At 40.9% G+C, this 15,469-nt stretch overlaps 1 protein-coding gene across 1 annotated transcript in view; it reads right to left on the bottom strand.

The window, feature by feature from the left end:
- ADAMTS16 (ADAM metallopeptidase with thrombospondin type 1 motif 16) overlaps positions 1-15,463 on the bottom strand; it is a 103,682-nt gene extending 88,219 nt beyond the window's left edge. The window contains exons 1-3 of the mRNA XM_006762468.2: positions 15,343-15,463; positions 15,152-15,257; positions 7,394-7,719 (exon numbers count right to left, since the gene is read on the bottom strand). Coding sequence (XP_006762531.1) covers positions 7,394-7,719; positions 15,152-15,257; positions 15,343-15,402 — 492 coding nt within the window. The 5' untranslated portion in view covers positions 15,403-15,463. The remainder of the gene's footprint in view (positions 1-7,393; positions 7,720-15,151; positions 15,258-15,342) is intronic.
- Between the last annotated feature and the right edge of the window lie 6 nt (positions 15,464-15,469).

Below are 15,469 nucleotides of genomic sequence, written 5' to 3'. Positions count from 1 at the left end.
GCACAGCCCTTGCATATTGCAACATCTAATATTTAGTCTCCCAAGTCTTCTACACATACTTGTACATCTCAACCAGAAACAGAACTGTGATATAAAACATCCTAGCTTCTCTTTTGGCTTAATTATTCTGCAATACATCACTTTTTGTTTTATTACCTAATGATGGCCTGCAAAGGGAATAGTCAAGACTCCCAATCTGCAGTTAGAGATAATCTATGCACATAAAACAAGGTTTATAGCTCCTTTGGCTGCTGCAGGGGGAATACAAAGTCAAAATGTCAGCTGTTCTGGGCACATCCCTCATTTATGGTACCTCACTAAGCACAAAATAATCTCCCAGGTGTTGGGAATAGAAAATTTTCTATCAACCACGTGGGCATAAGCAATGGTTTTAAGAATTGCATAAACAATGCTCTTGCATTTTAAATTGCTTGCTCAAATGATATGTCTTTTTATCATCCTAAAGTGCTTTCAAGAAATCACCTAAAAGTTTCTATTGTAACCAAAATATGGTCTAATCCTTTCCCCACCTCATCTGTGCGGCTTCCCTGAAGGTCGGTATAACTCCATCTCTTGGTTCTTTAACTTTAGTTGAACTTGCTTGTATTACAACATGCACAGTTATTCCCTAATTAGATTTTAATCCAAATTACATAGTTTAATAATGGGGGTAGGAGAAAGAGAACAAATACTTGCTCAGCCCTTAGTATGCACCAAGCACTGTGCAAAGGGCTTTTAAAATATATATCTATAGTCTCACTTAATCCTCATGCAACTATATGAGGCCCAGTGTTATTTACAAATTAAGAAAACTGGACTGCACATGAGCCACTTGGCTAGTGAGAGAAATTCGATTTGTCTGACTCTAAAGGACATCTTTTTCCCATTATATTTCCCATTTGCTTATTTTAAGAAGTCATTTTGTTCTGTTTCTTGTTTGAATGTATATCTAGGCAACTTTTTTTGCATAAAAAGAGTTCATGTATGTCTGTTCTTTTATTTCTCAGGGTAACTACCTCAGCCTTTAAATTTTAGGTGCTCCAAAATGCTTGTTGACTAAGTTGGTTCTGGATTTTGATAAAACAATTGCTTAATATGTTTATCTTAATACAATAAATATGTATTATTTTTCTTATTTTATAATACGTGACACCTTTTTATCTCTGAAAGTTAACACAGAATAAATTTGCTTCATCACCTTTTCTGAAGGATTTGGGGTGGTAAGAATGCCATTTCTCAGAAATCTGAATGTGCAATAGACAACCCACCCTTGTCATAAGCTTGAGAATCAAGAAATATGTCCAAGAAATGGAGACAATGTATCTGAGCACACACAAAGGTAAAAAAGGCTAAGCAATGAACAAATGCCAGTTAGTTTCTTGAAACACACTTTACATAAATTGCATCATAACCTTTCATTGCAACATTTGCTATTTAGAATTTTGTTTAGAGATTCTAGCTACCCTTTGAAGAAAATTGCTTATAGGGTTATGACTGGAAAAGTACTCACTTGCAGATGGCCTTTCCTGAGATCATGCTAATGTGTAGAGCACTTGGGCTGTGTAAATATGCTCCCAAGGCCTCAACAGGCTGGCTTGGGTCTGTGTGGCGGTTGCCTAGGAAACGCATGCTTTCTGAACACAATTTACACAGCACCATTTCTAGACATGGCTATTTACAATCACTGCACCCTCTGTCTGGATACAGGGATTCTCTCCAGCATTAATGAAACTAGAATTTGAAACTACAACCTTTTATCTATCCATCCATTTATTTATCCAATCATCCATTCATCCAATCCCTCTTCCTTCTACCATCCATTCAGTTACTTCCATGGGCAAGGAATATTGTCATGTGCTGGTGGTCGAAGGGATCATTCATTGAGGTTATGGTGCTACCCTTAGGTGCTCATTGTATATTATAAGGGGTAAATACTGATCTAGTAACCAAAATAAGGATTAAATTATAATTCCTTTCAAGGAGAAAACCAAGGTGAGTCATGAATGTATTACATGGGAACCTACCCTGGCTTAGAAGAAAAATATGACTTCCAGGAGTAATTTTCCAATTGAGACCTTTAGCCAGTTGAAAAGGGGAGGGAATTGTGCTCCAGGCAGTGAGAACAGCATTTTCTAAGGCCCAGAGTGAGTGAGAAGCTCAGCCTTATTTGGAAAGAAATAAGTTGGTGCTGCTTCAATCTAGAGAGTTTTCCTTATTAGACTGGAGATATAGGTAAGGGCAAACCTCCATAGTCAGCCATAATGAAGATGTAGGGGTTTACTCTGAGTATAATGGGAGCATATTGAGAAGGGTAATGACAAGATCAGAACTCTGCTTTTCAACCTTCACTGGGGCATCTCTCTGGTAACTTCTTTATATATTAACAGTGAATGCCATATTGGATACATCCATTTACTGTCAATTAACTATACCAATAGACTTCTTGTCTTCTACCTATAAATTTCCTACCTTCTCCTTGTGAACTTCCTGTCTGCCCACAGTGAACTTCTTGTCTGATCCCTATAAACTTTCTGCCTGTTCCCTGTTTCCTGTGGATTTCCTTTTGGTTACTCGTAGACATCCTGTTGACCCCCTCTGGACTTCCTGTCTGCCCCTGTGGACTTCCTGTCTTCTTCCATAGACTTATAATCATCTCCATTATACTTCCTATCTATAAGGAAAGTGGAACAAAACCCTAAGTTTTATAATTAATTTTTTCTAATTTTTGTTTACAACTAATGGTAAGCTATTGGAAAAATATTTGGTCCTTTCAAGTATAAAAGTTTATCTTATAAAATGTTCCTTTGATCTATTTCTAGTGATTAATAAATTCAATTTTATAAATTTCAAATTTCTAACTATATTTTTCTTAATTAGCAGAAATTTATTGAATTATCAAGTATTTTCATTTAGTTCTCCACACTCACTTTTTATGTTTCCTAATATCCACAAATTTTGGTCATACTTTATCTAAAAACTTTACTTTTTCTATAACTCTCTCACATGTCTTCCCAGACTGACATATTTTCCACTGGGTTTGCTATCACTAGCCTTTTCAGATAGTGACACGTTTCTTTTAAAATTCATATTATCTCTGAAAATCTTCATGTTGATTCTTTCTTTGTACTCCCATTTTATTTTTCTAACTCATGAACATTTTTCAGCATCAGTTGAAATTTTGGCAATATTTCAGATAGTTTCCTAGGATTTATTGGGTGCTTTAGAGAAACTCTCAATGACTAAAGTTTCCAGAGAATCCCTGGGGTTTGTGGCTGGAAATAAAACCTTGTATAATTCAAACCAGGGTCCAAAGTAAGTCTCCAACCAAGTGAGGAAATTCAGAGACCTGAGAAATGTGGCATTTACAAGTATTCCAAAATTGTTAAAAACGTGAATAATTACATATTAGGAGAAGTGATATGTATTCTATGTATTAATGCCATAACAAACAATATGTTTTATGCAAGAGGAACTAAAGTTCATTCAGATTTGTGCCAAGAGCTTGATATTATTATGGAGTTGAACGGTACAATATTTAAGTTGCAAACTTACTACAGAAACTTAGCAATATATTTGAACTGCCAGCAGAGAATGAGGACACCTGAAGATAAATCTATGAAGATTATGCAATCTGAAGACAGAAAAAAATAATGTAGTAAAATAAATGGAGCTTCAGAGAAATGTTGGAAATATTAGCACACCAACATATGCATAATGGGAGTGCCAAAGAATAAACACAAAGACGCCCATATCAATATATGTCCTAGTAAAAAATGCTGAAATACAAAGAGAAAATCTTGAAATAGCAACATAAAAACTACAGTGAGACAAACAGCTGACTTATAATTAGAAACAATGGGATCCGGAAGGCAGTTAGATGACTTTTCCAAAGTACTGGGGAAAAAACACCCCAAATACAACAACAATTCTGTCAACCAATACTCTCTATCGAGCAAATCAAAACCACAATGAGATACCACTTTATATTCACTAAGACAGCTATGATAAAGAAGATGGACTACAAAAATTGGCCAAAATGGGCAGAAATTAGAATCCTTGTACATTGCTGGGGGAGATGCAAAATGGTACAGCTACTGTGAAGAGCAGTTTGGCACTTCCTCAAAATGTTCAACATAGAATTTCCATATGACCCAGTAATTATATCCTTAGGTATAAACCCAAGAGAAATGAAACATATATCTGCACAAAAACTTGTAAATAAATGTTCATAGCAGCGCTACTCACAACAGCCAAACGTATTCCACATTGTTCCTCAAATCACTTATTAGAGGACTATAGCAATATGTTCCCAAACTCCGTATCTGATGTCCAGAGGAAAAACTATTTATCAGTTTGGAAATTGCTAATTGTAAACCAGTTTTTTTAAGTTGAACGATACAACATATTAAACTCTTATTTAAACAATATATATTCACTTAAAGGTAATAAATAGTTCCATACTACAGATGAAATCAGAAGAATGGACTATTGGTTATTTCCCATCATCAGGTATCTTATTTTCAAAGAGGTCTCCACTAGGATCTACAAAGGTGTGTTTACCTACAGCAAAGCAGACAAAAGAGAATTCTACTGACTCTAGACTCCCATAAGATGGCTGGGTCAACTAGAAACCCTGTTAAAATAAACAAACAAACAAATAAACACTTAACTGAGATCTACTTGGAACTTAATTAGAATCTGAAAGAACCAAGAACAACAATAACAAAAAAGACCCATTATCTAACTTAAAACACATGCTAGTTTTCTTTATATGTTAACAGATTTGGAAGATGAGGACTGAGTAACCATCAATCAGAAAACAGATAACAGACTTGGCAGCCACATGAGGGACCTTCCCATTCAACATTTTTATTTTTTTAAATCTGGCTAGAGAGAGAGGACTTCTTTATCCTCCCTTTTTCTTCCTTAAATATGACTTTGATTTGTCTTATCATATGGCAAAATCCCCTGAACCTCACACTCGAAAGTCTATCTGAGGTCATGTTTGTAATGGCCATCTACAGACAAAGTGTCAGTGAAGTCGGAATTAATGTATTTGGAAGATTAATGGTGAAATCATACAGATTTCTATTCTAGTGACCAAAATATTAAATTCCAGTGTTTATTATCCAGAAGAGGCTTTTTTCCTATTTTTCAATTCTTTATCTTTCATGTAATTGCAATTTACAACTTTCACTGTTAACTCTCAATGAGTTCAAAGAGAGGCAGAAATCTCAACCTGCTGCCAGCTAAGGCGATTCATGGGATAGACTCCAGGCACAGCTCAGAGGTCCTGGGAGAGGCTGGTCTCACAGAGACCCTAGAGCCAGTGAGCCTGCACCCCTGCTGGGTTATTGGGAACGCCTTGCCCAATCTCTGCAAAGGAATCCAATCATACTGAGCTCTAAAGGGCATGGCACATCTCCCTACCACACAGATGGCTTCCATTTCTGGTCTGAACCTTTGTTGAAGAAAGCCAAGGAAGAGTTATCTTCCTTTAGTGCATTATGTGAAGAGGTTAGCCCAGTAATTATGATCTATTTTTCTTGGGAAAGCATGTAAGAAATCAGCCACACTCTCTTCATGCTTAACAAGTTTGCCAAGTAACCACCACCCTATCCTTGGCCACTTCCTACAGTATCCATTGTCAAACCAGAAGCCTTTTACAAATGAAAGGGGACATGAGACCAACCCATACCAAATTCCCCTAAAAAGTAGAAGTTAATATATTTTTAAAAATATTAACAGGATTTAGCATCTACAAATATTCAGTATTTAAGAAGTTGGTTATGAATGCTCTTTCAGCACCCACTATTCACATACATACACAAAATTCTTCTGATATATAGTCTGATTTCCCCTTTTCAAGAAAGGAAAATAAATTCAAGGCAGACTTAAAGCACTTTCTAGATATGTAATAAATGTTCAAAAACCTGTTTGCCAAACCTTTAATATGGTCAAGACCTTAAGGCACGGGTCCTCAAACTACGGCCCGTGGGCCACATGCAAATACAAATATTGTATTTGTTCCCATTTTGTTTTTTTACTTCAAAATAAGATATGTGCAGTGTGCATAGGAATTTGTTCATAGTTTTTTTTTAAACTATAGTCTGGCCCTCCAACGGTCTGAAGGACAGTGAACTGGCCCCCTGTTTAAAAAGTTTGAGGACCCCTGCCTTAAGGACCACACATTTTCACTCTAAGTTATACCTCTGTGTGTGTCACTGATTAACTTATGCTAAAGAATCTAACAATATTTTCTTTCCTAAAAATATTAAGACATTTTAAGGAAAGTCAAAGACAAACCATTAATATTTCAGCTTAGGTCAGCCTGAAGGTCAGTATCTTCTCAACTTGCCCAGATGACCCTCACTCTAGGAGTCCCAGTAAAGGGGACCACATGAAGCACCTAAATGATGCATAATGTCTCATTCTGATATTAAGAAAATGGGGAATGCACCACTAGAATCATCAGTCTGATAAGATCAGCAATGCCCTGCCATGAATTCATCAACCCATTTGAAATGAACACCCAAGTTTGCAAGCATGTTATATATACACTAATAAAAGGGTAATATGCTAATTAGACCAGGTCAACCAGCCATCTTCTGGACATCCAACTTTGTTCTGGACAAAGCCATGGTGGTGGGGGCCGAGGCAGAGGCAGTTAGGGGCGATCAGGCCGGCAGGGGAGGGCAGTTGGGGATGAGATCAGGCCAGCAGGGGAGGGCAGTTGGGGGTGAAATGGCAGAGGCAGATAGAGGCAATCAGGCAGACAGGCAGAGTGGTTAGGGGCGATCAGGCAGGCAGGCAGGCAGGCAATCAGGATCCAGCAGTCCCAGATTGCAAGAGGGATGTCCAATTGCCGGTTTAGGCCCGAGGCTGGGCTAAGGGAACTCCCCCCCCCACCACACACACACAGTGCACCGGGCCACTAGTCCTCTTCAGAATGACAGAAGTGCTTCAAGCAACTGATCAGATAATTGCTATGGCCAATCAGCTAAGTACTGCATTCTATTAAAAATTAAGACACTAATAATGGACCAGCAGTTAGAGTGCAGCCATCTTCTAAAATGTCAATGCCTTTAGAGGTGGCCATAAATTTGTAGGCACAGTTTTTAAGGTGTGGTGCTTTCCCACAATTATTCTAGAACAGCAGAGGCAACAAAAGGCTAGACATGTGTGTGCTATTTTCAAATGGGCCAAAGAAGGCAGCAGGACATATTTTAAACTGATTATTTGGCAATTTTCTCCAGCTTTTAAGATTAAAGAAGTCTTCACTGCAATAATAGAAGATCGAGCTCAAATATTTTAAGGGAAATGGGTCATTTTTCCTCTTTCACACATCACTGTTCCCACCAACTCATTGCAGGAAAGCAAGAGCTATACTCACCAAACCTTTGCAGGTTGAAAGAGCCACTGAGGAATTTTTGTGGGATCGTAAGGAGCCTTGATAAAAACAGAAATCCTCAGGTGGGAAAGCCTGCACTGACTTAATGCCGCCCTTTCCCAGTGTCTGTACGATGAATCCAGGAGCCACCAGATGGCTGGATGTCTTCAATTCCATGTGGAAGTCGTGCCTGGAGCCTTTCAGTCGCAGGTGAAGAGAGTCCACTCCAGGCTGGGTCAGTGCCCTTTTCCTCCTCTGAGGGTGTGCGATTTCGTGGGACACGTAGTTGCCACTGTAGTCGACCTCATAGGGAGACACCAGGTCATATTCTGAAAGTAGAAGAGTAATTTCAGAATTCTCAAAAAGAATACATTTGACCCAGTTATCCCACTTCTAGGAATATACCCCAAGAAGCTAGAAACACCAATCAGAAAGGATATATGCACCCCTATGTTCATAGCAGCACAATTTACCATAGCTAAGATTTGGAAACAGCCTAAGTACCCATCAGCAGATTAGTGGATTAAAAAAATGTGGTACATCTACCCAATGGAATACTACACTGCAGTAAAAAAGAAGGAATTCTTGCCATTTGCAACAGCATGGATGGAACTAGAGAGCATTATGCTAAGTGAAATAAGTCAGTCAAAGAAAGATAAATACAGCATGATGTCACTCATTTGTGCAATATAGAGAACAACATAGACTGATGAACAGGGACAGATCCAGAGACAGAGAAGCAGCAATTAGACTCTCAATCCCCAGAGGGAAAGTAGGGGAGGGTGGGGGTAAGAGGGAGAGATCAACCAAAGGACTTGTATGCTTACATATAAGCCAAACCAATGGACACAGACAACAGGGGGATGAGAGCATGAGTCGGGGGGGAGTTGGGGGTTAATGGGGGGATGAGGACATATTTGTAATACCTTAACCAGTAAATAAATTAAAGATAAAAAAAAGAAATAGCTAACAACAACAACAAAAAACAGAATACAAAAGTTTTCAAATGTAACCTATTACCAGATGACACATTCAATCAGTACAAAATGATGGAGGAATTTTCAATATCAACCCATCCACAAGTCCAAACTGTATAATGCACAAAAATCAGAGATGAGGGAATACTTTAAAAGTGGCCTTTCAAAGGGAAGTCACTGCTGTTCCTATAACCAATCCAGCAAATTCTGTAACACTTCAAAGGGAAAACAGATGGTAGGCTGAGTAAAACTAAAAAATTGACTTTGATTATTATATTTAATAATTTTACTATAATTTTTATAGCAGTAAACATTTCTTTAGTCATATATTTCAGTCTTTTACAAACATCTCCATTGTGCTAAGAAATTTTGGCTTAATCATGTTGTCAAGTTTTCAGACAACAGTTAAAAAGACAAATATGATGGGCATTCTTTGCTGCTAATTTTTTGATATTTGGTTACTAAATCATTGAACATCTAGGAGAAAAGGCAGAATACACACTTTCGGTTTTCCCAGATGTGAACATTTGTAAATGTTGATTTGTGTATTTGCTCCCAATGAAAGCCACCGGTGACCCTCCAGTTGGCCTGAGCTCTTAGTGCCTGATCCTATTTCACACTCCAGGGCCTTTCCAAGACATGTGCCACACTCTTCTTCCCACTGGGATTCACAGTATTTAGCCAAAACCAAGTTCAAATAAATGATTTTTTTTAAGTCAAGAAAATTCCAAGGAGCTATCAGATTTCTGGGCACCCATATAGGTCTGCGGAACTTCGATCACAGTCTTACAATTGTACTCCGTGTACACCTGAGCCACTTCCTCTCTGTGAAAAGTACAGGAAGGGGCTTCCTGTAAACATTGTAGTTTTCTTCTTCAAAAAGTGTCCCCCTTATAGAAAATTGCTTATTTTTATTTTATAGCCAGGATTGTTCTCTTGATACCATCACTTAATGATATCATCTCTGCTCTCCAAAGGTCGGGAAAGGTTGTTGCTATTCCAACCAGGACAGGTCTTTGTCTAGGAAGGGGTGGCTTCATGCCAGGGGCAGCTCTCCCTGTGAGGCCATCCCCCACACTCAGAGCTGGGCTTTGAGACCACGTGAAGCTGCATTTTTCAAGGCTGGGGTCAAAATTTTCTAGTTAATGATGTGTTAGCTTGATTTACACCTTTCAGATATTTTAACAATGGTATATGTGCCTCCATCTGCATGCTAGTGATGGGCCTGCACACCTCCCAAGAGGGCCTGCTGCCTACCCCATATTTTTTCTAATGATCAGAAAATAGCAGCTTAGTATGCCAACAGGCCTGAAACAGATGTTAGGCTGCAGCACTAAAGAGGGGTGGGAAGATCTACGCCTGCAATGAGGTGAACAGTCTTCAAAGACCTCTTGCATGCCTAATGAGACCCGGATACTAATATTCTCATGCAGACTCTAATGTCATATATATATATATTTCTCTTTTATTACCAATATATGTCATTAGGAGGCTGTTCTGTTTGGGGCTCTATACAGCCTTTATGTGAGCTGAACACAGTTCTTGGAGTCATGAGATAAAATAAAACATCTCCCTACAGAAGCGGCATTTGGTCACAACTGAACAGTACTCGAGTAATTATTTATTTTCTGGAAAAGTAGGTTTTATTCACAAACAAAACTGTCTACATGTCCCTGTGCTGTCCTGGCAGATAGCTGTGGTTACATGGAACAGAGCGGGTGGCATCCAGGTACGGTCAGAAAAGGCATGCCTCAGGTTCGGGAGAGGCAGAGGAAGCCAAGGATGGGAAAGCCAAGGGTGGAGTGCCTGTGCTAAAGCCCATGGCAGGTGAGGGTTTGAGGCCAGAGGGCCAATCTAAACAAGAGGCAGAATACCTGAGACCTTGGCTGTGGTCTCTGTGACCCCAGGTTTCTGTTTCCTCTGCTCAAGAGCTTTGGTGTATGACTCCTCTGGGCCAATTGCTGGGCCCACAGGCCTGGCCCTGTATAAATGAACAGGCACTTTGAGGGTGATGGATGAGATGGGCTAGATGCAGATTAGACAGGCAGCAGGTTCGGGCAGACAACATGATAACCAACCATTGAAATATATGTCGAAGCAGGGCACTGTGGCACATAGGGTAAAATACATTGGAATCATTTCATAATTTTTAGGAGAATGAGAGAATAAAACAAACCCAGTTAAATTGTATGCAGAAAGGGAAAACATGTCAGGATTGTGTGTGTGTGTGGCATAAGTATATGATCACAGCCTAAGCTATTCTGAAAAACAGAAGTAAAAAGTGCATGGCCAACCAGCCTTCCCCATACCTGGATTTCTGGACTAAGGGGACAGGCTGGTGTGATGTGGCCCAGTTATCACCTGTCATCCTGCACTCTGGACCTCTCAGGGAGTACTATCCAGTAACCACTAGCCTGTCTCCATTGCAACAGAGGCCCTGGAGTGAGCACAGAAGCACGTGGACTGCTCCAAACACTGGCTAACCCTCAAATTTATTGCACGTAAAAAGATGATTACCATTTTTAAAAAAATCAAATTGTTTCCAGATGATATAAGCCATATTCTCATGACCTTTATTTTGGATGGCAGATATTATCTATTTTTTAAAATGATGACTGATAAGCCCCTTTTGCATAAACACATGTGATGTTGTGCTGATAAATGTGTGACACCAGTTGTCTGGGGGGGAAAACAGGCTGGTTTGCAGCATTTTCCAATTTCTCTGGTGTAAATACTCCCACCATGGCTGATTTTGATTACCAGTGTGTGAAATCACTGAACATGGAGTTTAGAAGAGACGCATAGTAGCAGACAGTTACATAGTATCTCCACCTTACTGATGCTATACAAGCAAATCCTATATAATAAAAGGCTAATATGCAAATCAACCAAACAGTGGAATAACCAGTCACTATGATGTGCACTGACCACGAGGGTCAGACATTCAATGCAGGAGCTGCGCCCTGGTGATCAGTGCACTCCCACAGGGGGAGTGCTGCTCAGCCAGAAGCTCTGGCGCAACGGGATCCCCTCCCACCTCTGCAGCAGTGCTAAGGATGTCCGACTGATGGCTTAGGCCCGCTCCCTGTGGGAAATGGGCCTAAGCCATCAGTTGGACATCTCCCAAAGGCTCCTGGACTGCGAGAGGTTGCAGTCAGGGCTGAGGCACCCCCCTCCCCTGAGTGCACGATTTTCATGCACTGGGCCTCTAGTAACCTTATAAACATAGGTAGACTCATAGATAGAAAGCAGACGGACAGTTATCTGGGAGTGTAGGGGGCTGGAGGAGGTGGAGGGATTGAACAAAAAACAAAAAAATAACAGAGAAAGAAAAAACTCATGGACATGGAGAATACTTTGGTGACTTCTGGTGGGGAGGAGTGGTAATGGGAGGTGGAGGAGGTTATAGGAGGGTAAATGGTGATGGAAGGAGACTTAAGGTGGTGATCATGCAATACAGTGTATATATGAGGAGTTGTGGAATTGTGCACCTGAAACCTGTATAATTTTGTTAATTAGAGTCACCCACTAAATTCAATAAAAAGGAAGAAAAGTAAATCAATGTGAAAAAGGTTATAGCTAAAGAATTTAATGAATGAACAAAATAACTACAGAATCTCACCATACAGTTATTATTATTTGGAGGGCAGTTAATATATAATTGCAGTAAACTGAAAATTCTAAACTAACTTTTCATCTTATGTTTTAAGATTATAATCCCCAAACTATTGGTTTGTGATTTCAAGAAAAACTTAATGTGATTCCTGACCTTTGAGAATCCTTTAAATAAGATCTTGGTCCTAATCAGGTTTTTTTTTTTTTTAAGAAGGAAAAATACACATGGCTGCTTCAGTCAGTACCCTGGACTACTTGATGTCTAAAGCTTTTTGACCACAGCAACCAGCCTAGAAGACTCTGGTTCCGTGGTCGGCAAACCACGGCTCGCAAGCCACATGTGGCTCTTTGGCCCCTTGAGTGTGGCTCTTCCACAAAATAACACATGTGGGCGCGCATGTACATTGCGATTGAAACTTCGTGGCCCATGTGCAGAAGTCAGTATTTTGTGGAAGAGCTGATATTTTGTGGAAGAGCCACACTCAAGGGGCCAAAGAGTCGCATGTGGCTCGCGAGCCGCGGTTTGCTGAGCCACAGTTTTCCGACCACTGCTCTGGTTTCAGGCGCAGGGCGTGGGGTGTGGACCATCTGTGCGTGTACTCAGGCTGAGCTGACCAGCTGCAGAGAGCTGATTTTGCACATTGTCTCCTCATTCTGTGTTTAGGGATGTCACATCGTTAACCTGAAATCTGCCATGGTGGGAGTAATGACCCCATGTTAACCAGCAAACGTTCCAAATCAGAGCTCCAAAGAGCCTCTTGTTAAACATTTACACCACTGGGCCAACCTCAAGGACATTGCCCTGCCTCCTGTGATGTGAATGCTTGAATGTAAATCAATATAAATGTCCAGAGCACAAACACAGACCTATTATGCCAAATGAAACAAAGTTCTGAGGATCTTGTAAAACTTCCTAGGAGCTTAACTTACTCTAGAATTAAAAAGTTAGCAAATCTGTGATATGTTCCTGCTCTAAAAGGAGCCACAATTTTTATTACAGTGGCAAATTTGTAGGAAAAATCATTCAGTAATAAGGAAAGCAATGTTAAATCAGACAAAAAAAATGGGTGTTCCTAACGTTTGAAAATAGAATTTATCTCAATTTAGTTACCCTTTGTCGCTTCAAAGTGTATGGAGGCATAATTATTTCATATAGCCAGCAAAACTTGCAGTGTAGTTTGAAATATGTTTTAAATGAACATTATGGCCAAAAGAGTTATTTCAACTTACATAACGGATGCCTGGATTTCCAACAGTAAACTGACCCCAGCATCACACACAGTGTACTCTAGCTCTGCTGTTCTCCATGGAAACAGGTAACACTGCTGAGGAGAAAATCTTTCTCTGGTTCTGTGAAAGCCGCCCCTGGACAGTCACTCACTCTCTCAGCTGAGTCTATTATAATTAAAGACCTAAAACAAATGCAGATGAGGAATGAGGGTGGTTTGTCCACTAAGCTGGACTTCACTGATGATGGATTGCACCTGCCCCTTCAGGTTCTGACCAAGCCAGGTGTGTGGCTGTCATGGACAATCTGGGCTGTAGCGCCTACCAGATTGGAGCTGCGTGCCAGCCAGCAGGGAGTCCAGCTCACAGGGATCTATTCTCCCAGGGTTTGGAAAAGCACACTTAGGCGGGATGCCTTGGCTTCTCCTCCTGGAAATAAATATTTCTCTGTCTATAAAACTCTTATCTTAAAGGAAACTTAATAAAGTACTCTGAAAATCTCCCGAGACCTTCAGGAATTTTCATAATTTTAGAAAACTAAAGTTTTTACGAAAATATTTTTTAAGTGTGTGTGTGGGTGCAATTAAATTGTAATGTGGATAAGTACATTGCATAATGCAATGCATGGTAAGAGAAACAATAAAGACGACTAGGGCAACCCCAAGTAGGTGAGCTTTAAATACACAGTGAAAACTGAGCTTTAAATCTTTCTATCATTTACATCTAGCGCCCTCTGGTGGTCCCGGAAAAGATCCTCTGTTCCCGCATTCATCTGTTTTATCACTTTATATATGATTTATATCTTCGTTCAGGAGATGATGTCATTTAAAAAAATTTAATTCTTACCCGAGGATATGTTTTTTAATTGATGAGAGAGAGAGAGAGATAGGGAGGAGAGAGAGACATCGATTGGTTGCCTTCGATAGAGCCCCAACTGGGGATTGAACCCAGAACCTGGGTATGTGCCGAGACCAGGAACCAGACCTACGACGTTTTGGTGCATGCGGAGGAGGCTCCAACCAACTGAGCCACACTGTCCAGGGCCAGAAGGAGACAATTTCAACAGTAAATGCAGACATTAAATTATTTTATCATGGGGAAGAAATTACATTCAGGTATTTTGAATTATTACCTCTTTAATTTTCAAAAATTTCTGAAATTATGCTGTGATAATCAAAGCTTGCTCTCCCTCTAAAAGTCATTTTTCACATTTAAGATGACCGTTCATTGTTGGAAATGATGTGAAGTACTAACATTGAATAATGCCCAATGGATTGGGTTCAAATAAGAGATAACCATCTATCTAGCCACTGATGTTCCACACCTGCTTTCCCATTGACCCAGGAAATGTGAAATTCCCCAGTGCTGTTTGTGAAACGCTGCTTCTGAGCCGCGGAAGTCAAACCACGCCGTGCAAAAAGGTCAGCTTTGTTTTTATGACAGACGGTGGCACGGGATATGGACATTGCTTATGATGCCACACTATGCTCTTGAAGAGCACCAACTTTGATATTCAGATGGTGAGTGCTGAGCAGAAATGACTACCTCTGCCTCGGGTTCTGAGTCTAGGATAGAGCTTAAGTTAAAAATCAGGTGCGGCGGGGCGCGGGGGGTGGGGGACGGAGTGGAGAATTGAGTAATATGCTCTTTATAAAAATTCTTCGATGCGCACATTCATACAACCTCTAGATTCCTTCTTGGCTCTTTCATTTTTTAAAATAAAATATATCCCCTTGCCTTTCCCTCTGATGTTTGTGGTAATAACGCTGGTGAGTTCTTGCTGGTTCACACGGAAATATAACGTAAGTCTTGGTGAGTGGACTCAGGTGCTCCCTCATGGGAAGCAGAGGTGTCTTAGGAGAGTTCCTAAGTGATGAACGTGCGCGTTAGGGGGTCACCAGCGGCTACCCTGCAAGGACTGGAACCCCGCTCGCGGACTTACCGCCCTTTTTCACGCCGGCGGGCCACTCCGCAGGACCTGGAGGACGCCGGCTGCTCGGGCTCCCAGGTGAGGCCGCTGGGGGTCTCCAGGCGCACGCAGGTGCCTGCTGGAAATCAGTGGCGACACCTCGGTCAGACTGGGGGCTGCGCGAGGGGAGCCGCGGGGACCCTGCCCCGCCGTCGGGGACTCACCTGCACACCCACCTGCAGCAGCAGCAGCACCCAGAGCGCCGCGCAGCCGGGGCCCCACATGGCCTCACCGCCCAGCGCGCCCCACGCCCGTCGCCCAAGCAGCGGACCCCGAGGGGAAAGCGCGGCT

The sequence above is a fragment of the Myotis davidii genome, unplaced genomic scaffold, assembly GCF_000327345.1.
Source record: "Myotis davidii unplaced genomic scaffold, ASM32734v1 scaffold135, whole genome shotgun sequence".
In the NCBI taxonomy this organism is placed as follows: Eukaryota; Metazoa; Chordata; class Mammalia; order Chiroptera; family Vespertilionidae; genus Myotis; species Myotis davidii.
This window is presented reverse-complemented; position numbering and strand designations above follow the sequence as displayed.